This window comes from Ambystoma mexicanum, chromosome 2p, assembly GCF_040938575.1.
Source record: "Ambystoma mexicanum isolate Mex_15411 chromosome 2p, UKY_AmexF1_1, whole genome shotgun sequence".
Classification (NCBI taxonomy): Eukaryota; Metazoa; Chordata; class Amphibia; order Caudata; family Ambystomatidae; genus Ambystoma; species Ambystoma mexicanum.
Genome location: NC_090923.1, coordinates 1,348,976,463 through 1,349,001,583, shown reverse-complemented (window position 1 = coordinate 1,349,001,583; position 25,121 = coordinate 1,348,976,463). Strand labels below are relative to the sequence as shown.

The 25,121-nt window shown below is 45.5% G+C and overlaps 1 protein-coding gene across 1 annotated transcript in view; it reads left to right on the top strand.

The window, feature by feature from the left end:
- The window catches only part of DRG2 (developmentally regulated GTP binding protein 2), a 322,437-nt gene that overhangs the window by 23,955 nt on the left and 273,361 nt on the right, over positions 1 to 25,121 (top strand). Inside the window, exons 2-4 of the mRNA XM_069645707.1 lie at positions 6,061 to 6,221; positions 7,639 to 7,728; positions 8,024 to 8,084. Coding sequence (XP_069501808.1) covers positions 6,061 to 6,221; positions 7,639 to 7,728; positions 8,024 to 8,084 — 312 coding nt within the window. The remainder of the gene's footprint in view (positions 1 to 6,060; positions 6,222 to 7,638; positions 7,729 to 8,023; positions 8,085 to 25,121) is intronic.

Sequence of the window (25,121 nt, the reverse complement as noted above, 5' to 3'; positions counted from 1 at the left end):
CTCCTTTTCCATCTGGTCTTCGGACACCCCTGCCCAGGTGCCCTGTCAAGAGGTTGGCCATGTGGCAGACGCTCTGGGAACTTCGCTCCAAGAGGGTCCTTTGGTGGGTGCATCAATCAGAGAGGGGACTGGGGAGGGTTTACTCCATTGTCTTCCTGGTGCTCAAACCTTCGGGGTCCTTCCGTCTGATTATAGACCTCAAAGTCTTGAACAGGCACGTTCTGACTCAGAGGTTCAAAATGGAATGTCTTCAGTGGGACATTCCTCTGGTGAAGGACTCTGATTTCCTGGTTTCCCTGGATCTTCAGGACACCTACCTGCACATTCCCATTTGGTCTGCCCATCAGATGTTTCTCAGGTTTGCGGTGGGCAAGGATCATTTCCAGTTCCGGACCTTGCCGTTTGGTCTGAAGTCAGCTCCCTGGGTCTTCCCCAAGGTTCTGGGGCCGGTCATCGCCGCTCTGCACCTCCGCGGGATTCAGGTGTTCCTGTACCTCACCAACTGGCTCTCATAAACCAGACGTCTCATCTGCAGCCCTCGCAGAATCTTCAGATCATTGGGGCCAGGTTTTGGACTGTTGGGGGGCGTGTTCTTCTGAGCCACCCCCCCACCCCTTGTTAGAGCTCAGAGACTGCAGGACTGCCTGGTGCATCTTCTGGCTCGGGGCTCTGCCCCAGCCATGGACTTTCTTCAGGCTCAGAGGAACATGACAGCGTGTGTCTTCCTTGTTCCCTGGGCGAGACTTCACCTATGTCCCCTTTTGCTCCTTATCCACAGGTTCTGGAAGAACTCTATGGGTGGATTTGTTTGCCTCTCCCTCTCCCCTCTATTCCTTTTATACTCGCTATCTGGTCTTGCATGGTCGCCGTCATTCGTTCATCCATTCCCCTAACGTATGCTGTAAGATCTTCCTTATTGTTTGTCATGTCTCCAGTCCTTTCGGGGCCCTCTTCCCTTCCACCGACTGACTCTCTCTCTCACTTGCCAAATTGTCTGCAGGGAGCTGTCTCCAGCACCTTAGCAACCGTCCATCTTTTGCGTCCCGTGTCGGGCCCTTTTTTGCAGGGGTTGCCTTTCCTTTCGTTCCTGGCATCGAGGGGCATATACGATCCCCCAGGCACCATTTACAGTACAGTCTTGGGTTTCTTGATGGGGTGTCAAGCTTCCAAGTGCAGCAGAAGCTAGGAACAGTTGTATTTGTGCACCCCCAAGGGATTAGCCTACTCCTCCACCACTTTTACCATCTAATAAATGGTCTTTTATATTTTACTTGCCTCTTGATGTGCAGGAGCGGTGAGGGGGGGTAAGACCCAACCTTCAGCAAGCCTTTACTCTGCGTATTGCCCTTCCCACAACGTCCACTCTGTTCACGAGCCACTACACACTCCCAGATGGACCGGGCTTATCGAAGTCTACTTTGACCTCTATAGGTCGATGTCTTGTGGTATATCCCCTCTCCACTGCACGCTGCCCTGTCTCCTTACCGTGCCCACACTCCGTAGGTCCTCTCTAACCGTTCAGGAGTGAAGGCACTCGTCTGCTTCACAACGGGGCAGCCGTGCAGCCCCTCCTAATAAACTAACTATATCTCTCCACATTGCCCCCATCCGGGTGGCGGCCAGGATCAAAGATTTCTTCCCTCTGCACATCTATTCTGGTATCCGGTTACCGTGTGACTTGTGGTCACACCCCGACTAATCCGTAAGGGCGGGCTGATGTAAACCCGGCCTGTCTCCCACAGGTGCAGTCTGAGCTGTCCTCCGTCTGCACTCCGTCCCCATTTATTGTTGTACGCCGCAGCTTACAGCTATTTGCAGTTCCGGGCCTCCAGAACCATGCCCTTCCTCTAGGGTCAGCTGACCTCAGTGTTTCATTTATGCGTAGAACCTTATGGGGAGGGTGGATTTATTCGAACCGATGCATTCCTGCTCTGCTTTTTCCATCTGCATCGATTGTTTGGGCTGGAGCTCGAGGAAAACGTCCTCACTCTCTGGTGGCCGTTTACAATCTCCCCCATGTGTATATTTACCTGTGACATTTCAGGAAACTATAATCGGAAAGTTCAGGTCAATAAGGCTGATTACATCAGCAGTGTATTTTGCACATTACTATATAAAGGTTTTCCACTTAAAAATATCCCATCACTGCCACTGTGTTCTACCGCTATAACAGGGCAGTGCATACCTCACGTTCATGAACTATGGTACCGTACAGAATGTGTAAACTCACAATACATTTATTAATCCTTGACATTGTGTTCCACACATACCAGGGTGCTTGCAGAGCAAACGGAACATGTCGCTCCTAATGTCCATAGGTCATCAGAATTCTCAAATCCTCTCACAAGGGTACACAAAGTACCACATAATCCCTTTTATGTTTTTCAGATGAGGTCATTTCACACAAGGGCACACTGATATTCTTCTCGCAGGCTTTCTTGATAAGAGAACCCACACAATTCTTAGAAACCTTTCTCTTATTTCTTGGGGTGTGCCATCTTCACGGAAATAATTACAGTAGTCTTCCAATGGCAAAACACAAACCTTCCCTCCATAGGTCGATGGGAGATGGTCCCATCAAGTTAAACTTCGAACCGGCTGCTTTTTTCCAGTCTCAACTAACTTTAATGTGCAACATAGTGCCTCTTACAAGAGAGCCTTCCTACTAATCTTCTAAGGTGACTTGTTTGGGTCCCAATGATAAATAACAGCTGCATAATTCCTCATGGCATGCACATCATAGGAGCAGTTTCATGTTAGTGCCTCTGAAGCAAGCCCATTGCCCTTAAGCAACCAAAACGTAGATTCTACACTGAACGCCCTTGGAAGAGCTACGTACCCGTCTCCATGTTTCATGCCTGTGCACTCCACTTAGGGTCTTGTGAAGCATTGTCATAGTATTCAAATCATCTTTGAAGCTATTCACAACCTATGACTGGCTTTGCAAATTCTTGTCTTATGTCACTGGTAATCAAAGCTAAAATATTATGTTCCACAGCAGGTCCTAACCTGGAGGCTATGCCCTTGCCACGCTATAAGACTATCCTTAAAAGAGAACTAGTGAATGTAGACTAAGAACACATTACAGATCTAGATAGTAAAGCCCTTAGTGGTGAATATGTCCATCAGTTCATAAGTCGGACAAGCCGACCTTTTGGCCTGTCGCAATATCCTCTCAATTCCATACTGCGTGAATATAGTTTTTAGTTCTCACTTTGGAGGCCCAAGGCGGTAGATTAGGGATAGTAAAAAAGGATAGAACTTGAAGATTGTGTCGAAACTCTACGGTTAAAAGCCTCTAAGCATCTCATGATTGAATGTGACGGTCTAATTGCAGTTCGGAGACGTATGAATGGTTCTGGTGTAGACTTTTTGAGTGTCATGACATTGTGATTATTTATCCTATGATAAAGATGTGGGAATTGAGCAAATCCATTCTGACCATTTTAACAGGCTGATCATGACAATATGGTTATGTTGGCAAGGAATTAATTCGGTTATTGTGCATATAATTGTTTGGTTCCTCATGCTTTTTGTAAAAAGAAAAACATATATTTTCTTGTGGATCTTTTAAGAAATGGCTTCTGGTTGCATAAAAAATTATTTGGTTGCTGTATTATACTATATAAAATACATTCACAAAGAATATAGTGGTAATGGCAAAAAGGCTTGGGATTGCTTGTCACATTTACAGCATGGGGTGCAGAGAATGCACTGCTTGGGTAAATATAGGTTATTTATTGCATCCAATATTTGTATTTAGCTCTACTGTAAATATCCCATGCAGTCCTAACTCCTAATTGGATGGCATGTATAGGACTGCTTTTTACAATTACCACAATAATCAGACTTTTACTATCTCAGTTCTCCTCTCGCATGAGCATGTTCATCCTTCACCGCAGTATATACTGAATACTCGCGCTCTGAAACACTTGTGTACGAGCGCAATATAAATAAAATATCATTTCATTTCATACACAGCAACTGAAAGTCTGCTCTGCTCCAGATGCTATGCTACACATAATTGGGACTCCAAACCTCCAAAGGCTTACAGAGTCAGTCTTCAATGAGTTCATCTCTTGCTGACACAACTTCCAATTTCCCAAGATAAGGGTAGCTATGCTGCAATACTCACCGGAAATGTGCACAGAACCTCTCCATGTAGTACTCCCAACTCCCACAAAATTCTTAGTGCATTCATGCCTATCAGTACCACACTTGCTAGACACATGAGTAGTCAATTGAATAATTTCAGCAAGCCAACCACTGTACCTTTTATGGAATGCAAACCTCACTATGTAGCAAACATTCAGAGCATTTGGTGCGTTTGTTACAGTTTCCAAGGCTTTCTCTACTTCCTGGCATGCTTCGACTTCCTGGCCTCTTTTTCACTTTTGTCAACCCTTTCTAGTTTTCCAAATGCAGGTCATGCTCCTCTCATCTCCTATAACCACATGCTCCAATGAAATGGCACCAGAGTGCACCAGAAATAGTATATGCACCAGACACATTCGCCTTCCCATGTGTTTAGAACATGGGTAAGACGTTTCAGTCATTGCAAACATCATTCACTGGGGACAAGTCTTCCATATATCTCGGAAGCACAGAACCTCTGAATTCACTCTCTCTTTGTGGTAGTGAAGCGTTTAGGTACCGCAGGCTCCCATAACTGGGGCCTTCTTCAACGTTTCTCCATACTAGTAAAAAGATCATTGGGATGCTCATTCAAACTGCCAAATGCTGCTAATGCACCTCCGGCAACATAATTCTCCTGTTCAGTCTGTACTACAGAAGTTGCAATATGTTTGCATTCATATGAAAGTCTTAGAAATGCAGGTGGATGTGAATGAGTGAATGGGTCACTAAAAGTAGATGGAGTAGTGAAGGTTAGCAGGGACTGATGGGAGGGCAAGATAATGCACTAGATAGGAAGGGGTTCATGCGCTAGAAAACAATAGAATGCAGGTAGGAGGAAGGGGAGAACGGTGCTTTGAGGGAGTCAGGAAATCTGGCATGTGGAGGAGAATGCGTTTGGTGTCCAAGATGATGATGATGATGATGGAGCGATGGAATAGTGGGGCTTTGATAAAATGTCCTTCGAAGAAGAAAAAGGGTGACCATCTGGGTCCAGGCATACTCTTAGGGTTGGAGGAAGACAACATTGAATGGGGAGATGGGAAGACAAGGAATTGCCAGTGGGTGGTGGTGGGAATGGAAGGAGATGATTGGAAAGCTAAATGGTCTTGGAAATCAAGGGTAGGGTTTACTTGGGGGTGGGGAGGGAGCAGGAGAGGGCTGTTGAGTGAGGTCTGCATTGTGGACTCCTTTTTTCAGTTCTCTTAAGTATGCGTATGATGGAGGCTTCATGGTGCTGAGATTTTTAATACTGCCTCCCCGACCTAGAGCACATGAAATAATCAATTTTGTAAGCATAGTACCATCAGATTTGCGCTTTCCTATAATAAATGAATCTGGTTTCGCACTCATAGAAACAAACTCCAAATGTCTTTGCCATTCATAAATCCTCCAGAGGTCGTTCCAATAGCTGCAGAACTTTTCTTTTTGAATGAAGTATTGCATAGCACCACTTTCCCTCACACTTGACATTTGGCTTCTTTGTTTAACTATATAGGAACATTACTGCTATTGCGTCTTGAATTTGTGTGCAATGCTTGCCCGTGAGCCACCCTCTCTGAAAACACAAAAGAGCCTTCACCAATATGGTGAATGGAAGAAACCTTGCTGGTATAGGCCCAAACGCTGTCTTCTAATGATGCGTAAAGTGCAGGGATTTCAAAGAACAGAAGAACCTGCAAGGTGACCAATAACGATTACCCCAGTGGTCTCTGAATCATAACTAGCTGATTATCATGAAATCTAGCTCGTTCTTAAAAATAAGAAGATTCAAAGCACTGCTACTAACAGATATATGAACATGGGATTGGACTGCCAAAGGGGATGTACGGTTCAGCGTGGCTTTTTACTTAGTAGAGTTAGTGATGAATGAAGGTTGTCAGGGAAATAGTCCTACATTTTTCATATCTGTATTTTGTTTTCTAGCTACGGAGTACCATCTTGGTTTACTGAAGGCAAAGCTTGCGAAGTACCGTGCACAGCTTCTAGAACCCTCTAAATCGGCAGCTGCAAAAGGTGAAGGCTTTGATGTAATGAAATCCGGAGATGCCCGAGTGGCATTGATTGGCTTCCCCTCTGTGGGTAAGGTTAGTGATCAATATTGCTAATTCTTTCTAGATGATCACTTTCGGTTTTTGTAATATGTTTTGTTTTTTTCTTCGTTTATTCTGGAAGAAAACTTGTTAGGTTAACGGACTTCTCCAGTGTGTTATGAGTCCATAAGATTGTTCTTCAGTACACTGGGAGAATTGAATTTCCTTCTATTATTTGCATAACTTTAAAAGTATCTGAATAAAGAAACACCAAAAACCTGGAGTCCCCTTTTTATTTGGTGCTTTGCTTTCAAAGAAAGATACAGCAGTATTATTTGGCATTTCGTATTTAACAATGTCAATGTGCCCAAAGTGTGCAATCCTCACTAGCCATTGGAGAGTGTTAATTGGCATGGGTGAGTATGAAACACTGTGCTGTGTGCATGTGGAGAACTGAGAAGGCAAGCAACGTTTTATGTGTGGCTAGTAGCTTGCTACGTGAACATTTTGCCCGAAAGTCACTTTACATTTTTATTTTGTAAAGTCTTTTGGCATATTGCTTCAATTTTACGCTAACACCTTGCTTTGAGTTTTAGGATTCACTTTATTTACTCAATATTTCTGCAGCAAAACGAAAATTGGATAGTAAACTACATTTCCCAGCAACCTCTCGTTTGTTTGTCATTTTTCTTAAATTGAAATCTTAGAAATCAGTCTTTCTTTCTCTGCGTTTTTCTCTGTGTGGGCGCGCCTGTGCCTCTGTGTGCGCGTCTCTCTCTCGCTCTCTCGCTCTCTGCGTCTCTCTCTTGATGTTGAATTATATTAAAGACCTAGAGGTGAGTATTACTCCCACCCAGTTTGATGTACAGTCCTGTATCTCGTTTTACTCTGCCTCCTGCTGTTTTATGCTATGATTTATTTTCTGTACATGGCTGTGCCCTCCTGTTTAGTGATGTTTGAATCTACTTCTTTCTCGAGGTGCGGATTACAAGCCACCTTGAAGAGAAAGTGAAATGATCAATGTATTCTGGTTGTTGTTGCGGGTCGGATCATTATCAGCATTTTCTAGTTTTGAGTTGTATATTTTTGGCAGTCAGGGCTTGGTTATGGAGGTCAACCATTGAATTGGCAGGTTGATCATCTAGATGCTGGTATCCGCTAACGAAGAGGAGCTGGAGATGGGACGTGAGGTCATAGAGAAATCAAACTATGGAATTCGACTGGGGTTGTTTACAAAAACTACTGAAGAGAGCAGATGTTGATGGGCAATGTATTTTGTTTGAATTGTACTTTGCTGCTGAAATATGAAGTAGAGCACGATACTCTCCTGTGTCTTTAACAGAAGTAGAACTTTCTTAATACTCTATGTTCTTCCAAACACTTGTGAGACGTGGCAGAGACTTTGCTTTTTTTTAATCCTGACCTTTTTCGTGCTGGTATGTAAATTGGTGATACCGTCTATGTCTTTCAGTCTACTTTCCTCAGCTTGATGACCTCCACAGCCAGTGAGACAGCCTCCTATGAGTTCACAACGCTGACCTGTATTCCAGGAGTCATTGAGGTAAGCAGCATTCACCGCTCTAGGGCCCAACGTATGTAGTACAAGTGGCTTGCAACCCAGCCCCAAACATGAAGGGGAGACTTTCCCATAAAATAGTGTGAAAATGCATGGACCTCTCCTACTTGTTGCTGCTCCTACTGTGAGAGCGTATTAGAAATTCGCTGAAACATTGTACAGCTATTGTTTCCTCAAGTATGTTTTTTATGTTGCTGCTTCTTCCAGGAAATGGTTGTATAGGAAGATGGGATGGGAATTATTTACACATATATGATGCTTCAACTCCTTTTTATTCCAGTATAAAGGGGCAAATATTCAACTTTTGGATCTACCTGGAATCATTGAAGGCGCTTCACAAGGTTAGTTTATAAAATTGCATTTGCATTTCTTACATTTAAAATTTTGGTACTGTTTGGGAAATTGTGCACTTCTAAATGTAAGAACACACGCAACACTTTCATGTCGCTGTTACCCCCCAGCTGCACACCACACACCTTGGGGAGGTGATCATAGGAAGATTTAGCACTTTTAAATGTTGTTTTAATTGTATATAGCGCTAGCAAACTCTACGTTTATAGAGCACGCCTCATGGGAGGAGGATAAGCAGGGTCTGAGTCACTTTTGCGGGAAAAGAGTTTTTAAATGTAAAATGTTCTTTTCCGTTCTAAGCACAACTCCTCTCCAGCATGCTGTGGTTTGAAACTGGACAAGCCGTCAGATTCTGGTTTGTGGATTGTAACAGTCTGGATTGTAAAGGATAAGCCAAGTGTGACAATGCGCGCAAAGAACCTCACGACAACGGCTAATGGTTTTGAACTTCATTTAAAAAAAAAAATATGAAACCGAATTGGGGTTCCCAGGCTATAGAGGTGGACCCTGCACCTTACCTCGACCTCTAAATGGGCTCGCACCTCTCTAGCCCAGACTTCCCTATTCCACCACAATGGTTTTAAAAATCTGTAGACTACTGCCAGGGTACCCCTACTGCCTTTGTTTATCCCTTTCCCTAAGAAGGGATTAAAATCCATGGACATAGCTCTCTGTATTCTCTGCTGCTTCTGTCACTTCTCCTGATCGCTGACTCCTCTGCTTCTCTTCACCCACTTGTGTCGCACCCTCTGCCCTTTCCTTTAATTGTTCTCTCCTGTTTCACTCCACTGGTGTTGATGCTCTCTCCATCTCTCCTCCCTTCTCTGGTCCCTGCTCACCAACTCCCTCCTGTTCTTCCTTCTCTACAACACTCCACTCTTCCACCACTATACCTGCCTCTACTCTCTGATACCCTCCGATTCCTCAATTCAGTCTCTCCTGTGCACATTTGCATCCACAGCTTCTCCTAACCCTACTCTTGATCTCCACTACTACTCTGTCAGTGTCGCATACATTACGGTACCTGAAAAGCTTCCTTCGCTCTGGTTGGTTGTCGGCCAACCAATCAGAATGAAGTGCACCATGGCGTGCTACCTTTGCATGCGCTTTTTATTGCCTGAGAGTACAGGCCCTATGAACATTATGCGTTTTAGGACTACCAGAGCCTGGACCTTGGAGGGTCTTGGGCCCCCCTGCCCATGACCAAAGGTTGCACAAGGGGGCTGCATTATTCCTCTGCTTTCAATCTCGAAGTATAAACAGAAGTTTTCGGAGCAACACCATTCCCAGCACAGCAACTCTTTAAAAAACCCTTTTTGTTTTAAACTTCTTCCCTACTGGGGGCTCGAACCTGAGCCCTTCTGATATCAAGAGAGTATAACATTGCACTTATCGCTCAAGTGCTGGAAGGGCTTTACCTTCCTCTCTTCCTCTCTTCCTCTCTTCCTCTCTTCCTCTCTTCCTCTGCGGGTGCTCCGAGGCACCCTCCGGCCCAGAGAGAAGACTCAGTATGTCCCTAGTTTCTGCTGAACTTAGGGACGTTGTTGCATTTTCTGTACACTACTGCTTCTGCGCATAGCACAGGCATTCTTTAGCTGTCTCTGCTTTTGTGATACTTCCCAAACCGTGTAAAAATGTCCATTGTTGTTCAGCGAGGAGTGCTCGTGTTAGAAGATTTCCACTGTGGTAGCTCGTGCATGCTTTTGCATCTTGCATCCCGCCAGAGAAGTGGCATACCTGCTGGTTTTATTTCCTAGAATTAGACAAATACTCTGAATACAAAAAAAATGAGGAGTGACAGATGAGCAGGTGTCTGCCCCATGCTCAGATGTGTCGATGTGCTCATCCGCAGCGCATGTCGCCCTGAGGAAGCAACTGTACTATGGACCTGGAAAGGGCATTTAAGATGTGCAGAGATGTTATTATATGCTTAGTATTAGCCTAAATAGACTGATGGAGGGGCTGTATCGTCTTGGACGATTACCCCAATTGATAATGACCTCTCCCTAGGTGTCTCTAGAGCTATTAGCACAAGGTGGTTGTAACAATACATATTTTGGACTTTATTTATTGGATATTTGTAAGTGCCTATACAATAAATGATGTTTCAATGCACCACGAGACAAAAGAAGGGGGTTAAGGGAGAAAGATAACAATAACGGTCCTGCTGGGCCTTGTGAGATTAAGATTGTGCAAGTGCAGTAACAAGAAGGGAGAGGGGGTGGCGAAGTGCTAGGGTGTGAAGGGGAGTGCAGGGCAAAGAGGAGAGAGTACAAGTGAAAAAGGGAGGGGTGGGAGAGGGCCACAGGGGCTAGGCAAGTGCTAAGGGGAGGACTGGTGGACTAGTGCCAGTGATTGCATGTGGATCCTCACCCCCTGCACCCCATACAAAGTGCGAGGAAGGGGGTGGAGTTGCTGGGGGTGGCAAGGCTGGTGCCCTGTAAAACTCTGAGGGGAAACCAGGTATCCAGTCACTGTGGCAGATGGGGGCGTTGGCAGGGGAGTGGGAAAGAAGAGAAAAGGGGGGTCTTGAAGAGCTTCCGGAACTTAAGGAGATCCGGCTGAAGCATGACTGGTCCAAGGAGACAATTACAGAGGAAATCTCCTGCGGAGGAGAGAGATCTACTCCCACTCTCTTCTTAGAGAAGCATCGGATCTGCAGAGTTGGAGCTCGAAGACAGAAGGGCTCTAGTAGGGAGGTATTTAGGGAGAGAGAGTTGGATGTTGCAGGGTCTCCGGCCCCAGAAAGCAGTGTGGATGATGCAGAGGTCTTAAACTTGATCATAGCAGCAACCGGGAGCCAGTGGCAAGATTTTGGGGCTGCAGTCCCTGGGCTTGAGGCTAAGGATACGTCTCGCAGTCCTATTCTGGATTAGTTGAAGGGTGCAAAGGGAAGATTGAGGAAGAGGCTGTTGCAGTGGACCAGAGCTCTGAAGACATTGAGTGTGAAGAATTAGACCATCCACACAGTGGGTATGTGCTCATCTGGTCTTTTTTTGAAATTTTAAATATCAACCTCTGGAAAATGTGTGGGGCTAATCTGCATACATTTTCCTATGCTCACCGCACGACATACACATAGACCGGTGCACTCTGGGTGGACACAGCCTAAAGGCGCTGTCCCCCCTGTCAAATTTAGTTGAAATATGACAGCCAAAGTACATAAAGGCATCTCGGAAGGGGGAAAGCAAAACCTTCCTCCTGCCATGGCCAGCCTAATTAACTACCAAAGGCTCCATGGATCCGCCCTTTCATTTGTTAGCTACTGGTGGCAGCCTCGCATACTACTCGGAGTCAATTCAAGCAGGCTCATGGGAGGCCTGGTCGCAGGACTAGAAAAGGACAAACACCAAAATCCTTTTGATATGCACTGTGTCAACCTGAAGCCAGCTCCTGCCTCTTGGTATCAAGGGCAGTGACCTGTCATGTCTGGAACTATGTATTTACAGTAGTCATCCCCGCAGAGGGACCACATTCAGAAGATATGAGTATGTGGATTGATGGAGACAGTAAGTCTGTTCTCGACACCGCTTCAAGGGAGACCTGCTGCTTTAATCAGGAACCACAGAGAGCTCAATTAACCAGAGAGACCCTTTGATCCACAACAGACAGGAAGATGGGTGGGACTTAGTATTACATGTTTTCACCCCTTTACCTTTTCTGTTGCACAGCACTCTGGTTATGACCTCAGGCATACAGTATATTGTTAGTGGGGAGGCCAGGATTAGCTAAATAAGGTAGGCCTAGCCTACACCAATGACTGTGGCCCATTGGGCTTTAAAAGAGGACTGAGCTCCTCTTTTGGGCAGATCTGAAGACTTCGCAAGGTGTAGCAAGTTGAACTCTGCGTTGGACCCTGGCTGAAGGTGCAGTCTGCCTTGCTGCCAGGACCTCCAAGAGGGAACCAAGATCCCTCCCCTAAACATCTCCCAGGGAACAGAGGGAGAGACTGACCCGAACCCCCGCTGCCCCCCCAGCAGCTCCAGAACCAGTACCCAGCCAGCACACAGTATGCCCTGCTAGGCTCTACAGCAAGCTTCCTAGGTGGGAAGTCCAGAGAGTCGCTGAACCAAACTAAGGACAAGGCAGTTGCCTGCAACAGTCACCTCCGCTTTGGGCCGTCTGCCTTAAAGGACGACATAAGCCCAGTAAAGAAGCTAGGAGGAGTGCATTGACAAGCATCTTCCGACGTCTGCCTTAAAGGACATTTGAGAGCCAGTCGAGCCCCTCAAGCTGCAACCGGCAGAACGGCTGACTGTTGTTAAGCTGCAGTCGCTTGCGCATTTTGAGATGCCTCGACCAGTGCTTCAGACCTGCCGACCAGCACTGAGACAATGATTCCTGACCCCGAGCCGCCGTGTAGGCCACCCTGCAGCTGTCCGTCCACCCTTGCTCGCTGAACTGCCTGCCGCCTGACACCCTCAGCGGTCTCCTGTCTTGACTTAAGCATATGCAGAACATGCTAGCCAATGTTTCCACTGTTTTGCGCCCCTCCCTTTTACCAAGTTGGCGACTAAGTACAAATGTGGTGATATCTCTGCTGGCAATGTCACTTCCTTCTATCTGGGCACCCCCACCTCCTGGAAATTCATATGTTGGCTCTCCTGATGGTGGTCATTTAAATACATTTTCTTTCATTGGGCTTTCTTCAGTTTTACTAGACCTGTTGTAAAACACAACGTTGCAGGGTGTAGTGGATGAAAGGAAGGACCCAGGAATGGGGTTTGAATGCGGAAGGGGACATGGAGTAGGCAGAAAAGGGTGCGGGCGAGGGAACATAAATCCCCTGCTTTTCTTTCGTTTACACTGATGAAGAATGCCGAAGTAGTGAAATTGAAATCAGTCAATATTGCGATGCAAGGTGGAACGATCATAACCTGAGCTACTGCAGTGTTTAGACAGCAGGGAGCGTCCGAGAGTGGTTTAAATATAGGGAGGAGCTGCAAGACAGCTTGGTTTTACTTTGATGCGTGTGTGGTCACTAACCACAATGTATGTAACCTAAGGAGTTTGTAGGTTTGGAAGGTGCGGTCTCTGTAGCAATGTATCTGATAAATTATACGAATTAAACGTTATGTGGCTGCATATATCTTTCTCTGCCTCCCCCATCTGCGTCACCTGCACTGTGCTGTTCTATTAGAACATGTAAGCTTGCTTGAAGGCTCTCGCCATCTAGAGCAGTCCGTCGTGCGATTTTTCTTTTTTAAATTCCAACTAAAATCCCCTCCTTGTCTACTATTTACCACATGTCCTTTCAGGGGTGCCATCATCAGCAAAATATTTGCATTTTTTATAGGGCAGCAAGTCTCTCTGAGCCAATATAATCTGGTGCGTGGGAAAATGGCATGTTGAAAAAAAAATCCATGTTTTATTGTTCAATAGCTGCTCCTGTGCGATCTAGATGCTGTGGACCGTCGGACACAGGAGAACTGACATCTTTGTGTCAATTTCAAGATCCAAAGGCTGGTGTCTTGACAGCATTCCTGCTGCCGGCAAGACGAAACGCCGTACAACTTCCTGCTCCCTACGAGTTACTGTATATCTACTGCCTTATGGGACACTCCTGAGATGTGCCGGCTATTTTTCTGGACCAGGGGATTTTAATACTAGCGCGATACCCATTCAAGAGATGACAGGACGAGACTGATCCCTGCATAACCAATCTCGAGGACCCTGCGTGTCCGCAATTGATGCGTACTGACACCTGTGAGATCCAAGGGGCACATTTGTCTCCACCCGCGCCGGACACCAACATTCTCCAGAGTTTACAGATTAATAACTTGACCTACCCACGATACCTGAATTTCGCTATACTCAGTTTATGCAATATAGGTTCTCATGAATGGCCCCCAACAACTATACTAAAGCAGTTATGAGCCCCCACAAGCGCCCCAAAAGGTTGCACTGTTCCAATTTCTAGCGAGCTGAATATTTTGTTGAATAGGATTCTCATTATTAATTCACCCTCCTGGATAATGTTTGTTATTTATTTATTCAGAACTGAAACATGTTGAGACAAAAACTCTGGATTAAAAATGAGACAAAATCTGTACTATATGTTAATAATGTGAGAAGAAGTGTATACAATGAGAGATTACCTTGGTGCAAAGACTGTTAGCAAGTTCGCTTTCTTTTTTCCACTCCCTGTGAAAAGATAGCTCACGATCAGCTATGTAGCAGTTACTCTGGAAGGGGATGACAGAGGTTCCTCCAAAAGAGCCAGTGATGTATGGCAGAGAGGACCTGGGCAATAGGTGTTACTCCACAGACTGTGTACATTCAGAGGGCTGTTCCCTGAAGAAGAACTTGTGGCCAGTGGGTGAGAATACGGTCTCCTGAAAAGGACCCTCAGTGAGGGGCAGAGAAACCCATTATTGTAATGAGTGTCTTGCTGAGAGTAACCAAGGCCTTGGAGAGACCAAGGTGTTAGGCAGAAAGCTCACTTTTTACCACTTGTGGTAGCCCACTGTACTTCATGCTGGCTTTTCTGTGTTTCGGATTTTGGATTAAGCCCGGCTGGAGAAAAACAAAGCTTGACTGAGTGTGTAGCTCTGATTTTCTATGTGTTGTGCTTTTAGAATCAGTATGACTCCTAAGCTAGGGGTACCCCAAAGATACTGTATAGCATCATAGAGAAGGTTTGTCTTTGTTAGTCCTGTGGCAAGGCTGGTGCTGGATTCATCTCCTACGTCACATGGTGCAAACCATTTTACCTTAGTGTCCTTTTTTGACACCCTTTACCCATTGACCAAAATTAACAATGTCTTTGTTTGCCTCAAAGACCTGAGGAGTTGTGCGACTATCCCGTGTCCCGCATTCTGTGTGTAAGAGCAAGTGGCCATCTTGGGCAACTCAATACAGCCTCCAGTCCTCGCATACAGGCAGTCAGCTTGAATCCATTTCTGACTGGCATAAAAGCAGACAGTTACCCACTCACCTTGTCTACTGCTTGAACTCTAGCAGCAGGCCTTCGGGGAATGCAGGTACAAAGTGAGGACTAAAGTTCTGTACCAACAGCCTTTGCTGCTCTGAAGAATCAGTCAGCAATGGACTGCCTCTCCAAATGACCAGAAAGACACTCTGCATCGCTCCTTTCCCCTGATCGGTGGGGACAACAGGCTCATGAATAGACCTCCATGGACCTTTTGAAAGCTTTGTTCCTGCAAATACACAGTCAAACTAGTCTTCGTGGTGATCCTTACATTGCTGGCTCCTCTATGCTGTGGCTTATTTGACTTTACTCGGGAACTTTTCTCTCCAAGCCAACCTCATTCTCACAAACCGAATTCTGTGTCTGAGGACGACGTGGGAACCCTGCATTGACAGCTACCCAAGATGAACTGCCTTTTATGCTCCTCTGACCCTCGACCTGGGAATCGACAAATCTTCAATAATCCTTCTCTCTCGAGTTCTGAACCAGTGTTTGTACAGTGACCACTGAGGTCTCCATCGATCAATGTGTACACAACCACCTCTGGAAACTGTCAACCGTCTACTGCAGAACTGCTCTTTTGGCCCTGCAGCATTCTTCTTCTGAATTTAAGGCACTGCTGACGAGTCTGCATCACTGGACCTCTTCAACACCAAGGGTTTCTGTGGGACTCACTGCGCCAGAACACCTGAAACTGCCCCTTGGGACACTTTTGCACAAAGTTAACTTTTGCCAGACAGAAATTGCTCGAAATCCACACAATTGGCCCTGCTTGCACTTTCTCAACTTTGCTAGCCTGGATAAGGAAGCTGCTTATATACCTGTTAATGCATTTTCTTTTCAAGGAAGGACTCTGGAAAAGTGTGTACTGAAAATGTTAACCGAACCACTTCATCTTCGAAATGTCAGCCTGGCATGCTCTTTCATGACTAACACGTGGAGAGCCTGGTGAACTTGAGGGAATCGCTAGTAGTACCATAGTCATAGTCAGTCAGATAAACGTAAAGACGCTAACCAAATTGATTAAGGAAAATTTCACTAACACAAGGTCCTGGTGAGACCCAAGGGAATCCACGGTCGTGCAGAGACCCGCGAACATTGATTTGGTAAAGGAAGGCTGTGAAAAGAGGATTTAGGAGTCTGTGCTGACCAGAGATCCTGCAGAAGGTGGAACATGAGGCACCCAGGAGGGGACTGCATGGAAATATTCTGGTGTAAAAGGGTTCTGAAAAAATCCAAAGGTCAAAAAGACTCCAGAGAATCCTGAGAACATCAGGAGGTCATCGAAAGATGGAAGAATTTCAAGAGAAGCCAGATTGTGGTGAGACTGGAAAAAGATCAAAGTTCATGAATAGAGATGAGAGATGTATACTGAAAGAGAGAATTCTTGAAGAAGCTTGAAAGAGTTTGTCTAAAGTAAGGAATCAAAGTTCACAGAGAAACTTGACACATCCAAGGCTTGGGCAAAAGCCTATGATAATGATGTGGTATTAATATAGGGCTTTACAGAGAACATATTAAGTACAGTCTCACCCAACTGAAATTGTTACTCCTTTATCGACCTATGTTGGCTTTGCTGGAATCCGAACCTGTGACTTGCGGATAAAACAGAATGCAGCAACGAGTGCTCAATCCGCAGAGTTATTTAAGCGGCATGAACAATCGTGCCGAGGGTAAGACTAGAGTTTTGACATGGACCCAACTGTGAGCAATTCGGAGAGATTTTATACTTCAAAGCTTTTGGGGTATGTTTGTTTTCTATGGATGGACTTCGAAGAATGTTTTTGAACACTTTTTCTGTCCAAACTTGGAGAAATCTTTTGTTGTAGGTTAGGATTAGCATGGAGGCGGAAGAACTCGGAAAGAATAGGTTTTAACTTTTTGTTGGTCATCAACTTTTTGTTGTTGTTTAATTTCCAAAATCAACCTACTATGGTGAACAGGAAAGAGACTGCAGTCTAGCCAACCCCAAACAAGGTAGGTAGCAGAAGAGCAAGGCTTATGCTCAGTAGGGTGTGGTTTAGGGCTACAACGAGACACAGAAAGCAGTACAATAATTCAAGTTAGACTGGAAAGTACGCAAATATACAATTATTTCTTAGGCCTTAAAAAAAACATACACACACCCCCCCCCCTGATGCAACTGTATGGAAGGGGGGGTGGGTCGATGAACAGGTGTACTAACTTACCCAGCTTACTCCGATTTCTCCATAGAGCACTGTAGAGATTTTGGATTCCATTTAGGACGCGATCTTCTCTGCTTGTGCCGGTCGAGGGAGGCCCAGGGTCCGCGGTTGCAGAGGTCACTTTAGGGTATGGAATTTAGTTTCGGTCGGACATGCTACCTAAATCTCAGTTTCCGCGGTTCAGGAGTCCTCAAGGAGCGAAGAAGGGTTGCAGCGGTAGTCGCCACGATCCAGAGGCAACAGGCTATCTTTGATGTGGAGACAAGCGAGCAGGCCCTTCATGGCTCCCGTTGGAACTAGAATGCTGAAAATGTAGGAGCAGTCGTCTTTTAGTACAAGTTACAAGGATGCACTTGTAAGGGCGTTTACTGCAGTGAGGTAGCCTAGGAGAGAACATTTCAGTTCACTGGGTGGTCTAGAGACCATTCTGAAGGCTCAGCAGGCACAGATCCTAGAGCAAGGGTCGATACTGGTTGTTCCCACCCATCCAGGGGGTCTAAGCATCAACAAAGGCCTTCTTGAGATTAGGACAGAGTAGCAGGGCTTGACCATGACTTGGCTGGAGGCAATGTTGGTCGGCTGTCAGCAGACTGGCCAGTTGGCCAGTCTCTGAAACTGTAATACAGGTACCGTGACTGACCAAATCTAAATCCTGTGCCCAAAGAATCTACCTCTGCACCTGTAACACCCCTGCCCTCCCCCTCAACTGGACCAAGCTTAGAAGTGTGTGGGCCCAGTGGATTCCGGAACTTCTGAAGTGGTCTCTATGAAAATCTGAGTAAGGGGAGTGATATTAGCAAAGATTTCTCTTTTGGCAACTTTCCCCTTTTGAACCTGTTCTGACCTTCATTTTGTGCTAATTTAAAATGTGGAAATTGATCAGTACTTCAGATTATCATTACTTGGAAAGTGTTTCCTCTATCTTTTACATTTTTGTGACTTTTTAACATTGCTCTCAGCACCTTACAAAAGTATCCCCATTGCACTGTATTGTATCACCCTAGCTTTTTTACTTGGGATTTTAGGTTACTTTTATATGTGCCTGAAGACATACTGGTGGCAGCAGATGCATTTTACTATTTTTGTGTCCGCGTGCACGTTTGCATTGACTGCTTATGGCTATTCACTGTGCCTAGTGCCTTAAAATGGCTGTGCTTGGTCTTCACCCATATTGTAGTTTGGCCTTCTTCCTTTCTTGCTTGGTCAGAAAATCCCATATAATTCATGAACTAGCCCGGGAAGTAAGTGTGTGCTGTGTCTGTCTATCTGTCTGTCTCTGATGCGGTGGGAATGTGTGGTCCCATTCCACATCCATGGAGCAAGACAGTCTAGGTGTGGGGCATGAGTGAAACCAATAATTGTCCCCGATTGGACAAGTACTGGCTGTTTGCATGGTGCAGATCCTTACCATTGGTGGGCTTGGACTGCTTCCAGGCTGGATTTTGGATAAGTAGAGGACTGCTGCAGCCAATTTTTCAGATCGGCGTTTGAGCTGAGAATCCCTCGCTGACTAACAGTCCACTGAAGATCTGAAAAAGACTCCTGCATATGTCTGACCTTTAATGGTGCTTCAGTCCTTGGACTAGTGGGACCAACTAGTCTCAACGCCTTCTTGAGGATCCAGCTGTCCTGAGCCTATGGACATTTCCCTGGACCCCCTGGTGGCCTGACCAGCTCTCTCGTGGGCTAACTCGCCAGAAGCATTGCAGGTCTGCGGTTGCACTCGGAACTTCAGTGGCCACCCGCTTGTGGTACAAGTCGCCATCTTTGCGGATATTGGCATCAAGGGAGCTTCTTCAACTGCGACTGGAAGGATGCTTGCCGTTGTCTGTGTTCAGTGGCTGTCGCTGGAACTCTCCTTCCCCCCATCCTGTGAAGTGTCCTGAAGAGGCCTGCATCAGTGAATCTTGCATTTCATCATCGCCAGGGGTTGCATCTTGCATCTGGACCTGATCGGAAGAATACTTGCACTGTGACGAATCCTGAGATGGCGTTTCTTCTCTCCAGGGGGAGCCCTTTCAGGCTAGGGCAGTGTGGACACTACCCGATAGTCCCCCTGGGGGAGGATCTCGGGATAAGATACCTCCCCTCTGGGGACAAGGGAGAACATCTCAGGAGCATGCAGTATGTACACTCTCCACCCGTACCATACACACTTCCTTAGTCATTCGACCCCTCTGTTAACACACCCCCATGGTCAGGATAAATCCATGTACTTTTATAATATCTGCGCAGTTGAAGGTTCTGGACCGAAGAAGATTCTTAGGAGCCATAGGGATTTGCACGACACTAGTACTGGGACAAGTGGCCCCTAAAAGGAGTAAGGATGGACTTGACAGCTCATACTGTAAGTCTGGACAATGTGCCAGGGTGGAGCTTAAAAATAAAAAGGAAATTGAAGAAGGACTTGGTGTCTTCTCCTTTGGGCCGCGACGAACCCGGGAGATTCAAATGGCGTGCAAGAAAGAAGAACCAGGCGGAGCGTAAAAACAGGGCTTAGCAGCCATGAAGGTCATGCAAGAGGCAGTCTACCTGCTAGTGCGGAGGAATCGTGTGGTGGCCTGGCTGGAAGGAACATGAGGCAGAAAAGAGAACCGCAGACCCAAGCAGCCGATGAGACGGAACGTCGGTGCTGCAGTGAAGACACGGATATCAGGAAGGACCAGAGAGCTACCTGACCCCAGTAAACAGTACGGGATGATCTGGAGGCCCGGTAGGGATAACTGGGCAGGTGGCAAGAAGGCTCTGCAGCAGAGGAGTGCTTCCTCAGCCAGTTGTGACCCACAACGAGAAGCAAGCAATCTCCCTCGCATCAGTACTTGGTGGGAGAGCAAGCCAATTGAGCGGAGCCTAAAAATGGGAGAAACTCTGGCCTGAGACTCACAGCGAGAAGTGAGGTATGTCCCATGCACCAGTACCTGGTGAAAGAGGGAACCAACAGTACTGAACTAGGGAGTGAAAGAAGCAGGGATCTGAGACCCAAACCAGGAAGTGAAGTATTTTCCTACCGGTTCCACTTGGCAGGAGAGTGAACCAAGTGGGCCAAGTCAAACAGCAAGAGAAGCTGGGGTCTGGGACCCAAAATCAGCACACAGCACAAGCACCCTTCCATGTTGCAGTACTTGGTAAAGGGTAAATACCAAGTGAGCCAAAGCAAAGAAGAGAAGAACTGAATGTTTGAAGCTAAAGTGAGAGAGGTCAGTGGAAGGAAGTAATTCCCCCTGGTGATCTGGAACTTAGCTACCAATTGGAAAGATACCAGGAGAAGGCAGTCATTCTCCTGGGAACTGAAATCAGGGTAAGGGAGTCATTCCCTCCTAGTTGTGTGGAAATTTGCCTTTTGTGTTGTAACCTGGTAAAGTAAGCTATTCTCTTTATCCGACTAGGAGAATTGGTTTGAACTTTGCCTTTTGAGCGTGTTTCTCCCAGGAGAAGGAAGGCCTGGTGAAAACATTGAAGACAAGGCACCTGGAGAAGGGAGACCTTCTCCAGCAACCCAATAGTGAAGAAATGATTATGGGTAATAAGGAATGTTGGTGTTTAAGCCAGAACTTTACCATGTGAACTGAACTGAGAACTTTACTGCTGTTTTAGCATTACCGTCTCCAGTGTTGGTAAAGTTTTGTGAATTTACATCTTTGCTTGACGATTTTCAGTCGGGTTTTAGATCAGACCAGGGCTCCGAGACTGTTTTGGTCTAGTTGCTTGACAATCTCACGCTTATTGCTGATCAGGGTGGAGTAGCGGCCCTGATTTTGTTAGATCTGTCTTCTGCTTTCAACACCATCGATCACTCCATCCTGATCAGTCGTTTAGCTGCTGCTGGCATGGCAGGCACGGTCCTTGCTTGGTTTCACTCTTTTTCTGATTTTTTTTTTTTTTTTTGTCGTCTGATCGGTCACAGCGTCTTTTGCTTCAACCTTTTCTTTCTGTAGTCTCGGCTCTGTTGTGTGGGGTTCCGCAAGGCTCTGTCCTGTCCCCCACCCTATTCAACATCTATGTTCGGCCGCTTATCGCTCTCATCCCGCTGACGATACGCAGATCTTGGTTAGGCTGGATCTTTGCTATCCGGCCCATGCCGCTCGGCTGCGAGATTGCCTTGTGGCCATGGGTTGGTGGATGGCCAAAAAATTGCTTAAATTAAACGGAGATAAGGCTGAGGTTCTGGTGGTGGGCTCCTCCTCTTCTTCCTCTCGGTGCACTTCTTCCTTTTGGCCTTCTTCCTTTGGGTACTTTTCCTGCTGCTGTTCCAGTGGTCAGGAATTTGGGTGTTAAATTCGCTGCCTCCTTGTCTATGGCCTCTCAGGTTGGTGCGGTTTGCTAAGCCGGCCATTATCAACTGAAAATTCTTAGGAAGGTCTTCCAGTTTATTCCATTCCATCTGCGAGCTCCAGTGGTCTCTGCTTTAGTTCTCAGTAAGATTGACTACTGCAACTTTCTTTATCTGGTTCAGCCAGATTACTTGATAACGGCACCTGCAGGTGCTCCAGAGCTCGGCAATTCGCCTCGCCACTGGCACCCTTTTTCAGGGGGCATATTTCACCTGTTCTGAGATCTCTCCATTGGTTGCCGGTGGCCAGACGTGTTCATTTTAAATCCCTCTGCTTTATGCATATGGCGTTCTATGGTGTTGTGCCGGAGTACCTGCAGCAAATGTTACAGCTGTATGTTCCTGCCCACACCTTACGATCCAGTGGCCACTTTCCTTTGGCTATCCCCTGGGTCCATCATGCAAGAACTGGTGGCCACTCTTTCGGTCAGAGCTGCCGCTTTGTGGAATTCTCTTCATATTACTTTGCGTATGGTTTCGGCACATTTGCAGTTTAGGAAAGCTCTTAAAACCCTTTTGTTCTAGGTCCCCTTTGTTTCTTCTGCCTGATTTATGGTTCAGCTTTAGCGCCAAGTTGCCTTTTTTGGTGTTGGTTGCGCTACACCCCTCCAGTGTGTGAAAAACTAGAACATATAACATAACAACATTACAACTTGGAACTTTGTGTTGTGGCTTAAGACCTGAGGAAGGGAGTCATTCCCCTGAGTAAAGGTTCTGCACCACAGTTGAAACTGTGGGCCACTGACCAGAAGGAGGGAGTCATTCTTCTGGACCAAGAAGATGCACTACCTCTTTAGTGTAGTATTTAGTGTAAGCGACAGAAGCAGGGTGTTTGACACAGGATGGTGAGCTATTTATTTCCACCGACATTCTGACAGAGCCATTAGTCATTTAGTTGAGGCAGGGCAGGCTAGGTTTTCTTTTTAGTTTCTGGTTTAATAAATGTTTATGCCAACAATCATGCCACCTGTGTGCCAGTCTCCTCCTCCTGCACCCTTGCAGCATCCACAGTTCTTGGGCACCTCTCACCTAAAACCAACAGGAAATCCAACCTCCAGCAACCCAGCCCTTCAACACCACGCTCCTGCCTGCCGTGCGACCCATCATCAAGCCATATGGGCAAAATCTGAGTCGGGAGGGGGGATTGGGGACGGTGGGGCTGGAGTGCGTGGGTTCGGATGGGTTAGCATTGGGAATCGGTCCCTTTTGTATCCTAATATTCCATTCCCCTGCCTTTTGGCAGTTGAGCCTGGGTAGTATTTTCTGAAAGGTAAGAACCCAATTTACTTCCTTAGTGTTGAATATGTTCTTTGAAAAATGACCAATATAAGTAAAATTAGAACCTGCCTACAGAAATACATTCTGTGGAGAAGCATTGTGGCTCCTGTGACTTTTGGGCACAATGCCTCATTCTTCTTGGGGATTGGACTGCTGCAGTTGGTATAATTCACTTGTGACTTGGTTCCATCTTTACTGCATTCATTTACTTACCTCCTCCGTTGATTGTCATTGAATGCATTTTTAAGAAGCTATGGTGAATGTATATATGCTTATTGAGTATTGTGCGATATCATCTGTTCGTTTTAGTTTTTTAAGTGTAAGGCCTAGAATAAATATTAGTATATATTCCTAAATTGAGTTATTGTGTATTATAGTGTGTGGACTCATTGAGGACCCCTGACCCCACTCACTCTTCTGAGAATAGCATTGACTGCTGTACATGCTTACCTTGATTGGGTTTTGGCTAACCTCCGAGTTCCTTGTTCGATGTAACTAGATGGCCTCCAAAAATCTATCTGCCCACTAGGCCAGATTCGAGAACTCAATCTCAACCTTCTTTCCTTTCCCTGACCAGGGCCTTCCCTACAGTGGCGGGTCTGGGACAGACAATTATCCGAAATGTTCCTGATTTCTGGCTCACTTAACCCCAGCCACAGGCATTGCACAATCCAATTGTGCACCTTCCTGAACAGTATAATTTGTGGAACTAGTTGCTTAAGGGCACTAGGCCCCGTTCTATATCAGGACTGGACTTTCTTAGAGTTGTGGATCTAATTCTAGGATTGCTCAGAAGTTTCATTACTATATTTTTCCATTTGATTACTTGCCTCTGTTTACTGGTTTTGAGTCTACTATTGTTATAACTATTCACTTGCTTTACAATTCATTTATTGAAACTATTGCTTATGATTACGCTAACTGTTGCGTTACTGTCTCAAAGGTGAAGTGAAGGGGTTCTGTGTAGACCCCCCCCTCCTCCGTCACACCCTCATGGTGCATGTATGTATGTTTCTGTGGCTTGTGAATCTGCATAGATTTATGTGCTTTGCATAGTTCGCCATCTAGTGGTTGACTCGAGTGTTAGTCAAAATGTAGCGTGTCGACAAGGGTTAGGATAGTTTTTCTAAAGTCCACGCTTTTAAAAGTATACCTTAGGCAATACAGAACACTCCAACTCTTAGTATTGACCTGTACTTCTTATTTTGGTAGCGTGAACAGAGCAGTCAGGCTAAACTTAGCAGGGAGAGAGGGCTATAGGAAGGTACAAAGAACGTGTAGCATACATATGGTCCAAAGAAACACTGATACATTGATGCATTGCAAAAATAGGTTTATTTTATATACACAGGCAAAGCAAATTCTTCAGAAAGGGTAGATACTATTAGAAGTCCTAAACACAATATAAGAACCAACACAATGCTTATGATAAGTAAACCAAAGCATAAACTACGTTTAGAATAGCAGTATGCAGTTCAAGGTTAGTAAAGCCTAGTTATACACATTTAGAATGACCGTATGCTATTCAAGGCGAGTAAAAAGGATAGGTGTGATTTATTTCCCGTGACGGAAATGTATGCATTTAAACGTTTTTTTTTTTTTGTGTTTTTATTTTTTAATTTTTTTAATTTTATTTTTTCCGGGTCAGCTGCAAGGGTGTCCCCCCGCAATCCCCACTCACTATACTGTAAAGTATGGTGAGAGAGGTGTTTCTGGGGACACCCCTGCAGCCTTTCTCTTTTTTTCTTTTTTTTTTTATAAACTGACCCCACCAAAACATACATACCACCAAAGGTTCGAACTTTTAGTAGTTAGAACTTTTGGTGGTATGCTTTTTAGGTCTTTTAGTGGGGTCGGTAATTTTAACTCGGTAATTTCGTCCTATACCAGTAAAACCACATTACTAGTCTTTTAGAATGACACAAGGCAATTCAAGGTAAGCAAACCCCATTGGTAGTACACTGTTACTTATTCAGTTTCTAGAATAATATAGTGACAATTCTAAGGTAAGCAAGAACTGTAAGACTTTTTCAGGAAGGCAGTAAGCAGTTCAAGGAAAGCAAAACCCAATGTTACATCATTAGAATGGCAGAGCTATTCAAGGCGAGTAGAACCCTATTGGTAGTAAACCCTTACACTTATTCTATTTTAGGAATATATAGGCACACCAATGTTACTTTTTAGAAGAGGGGACACACTTCAAAGGTAAGTAAGTAACTTTGTATACTTTTCAGAAGGGCAATTAGCAATTTTAAAGGTATGTAATCACTTTGTAACACTTTGTAACTTATTCTGTTTCAGG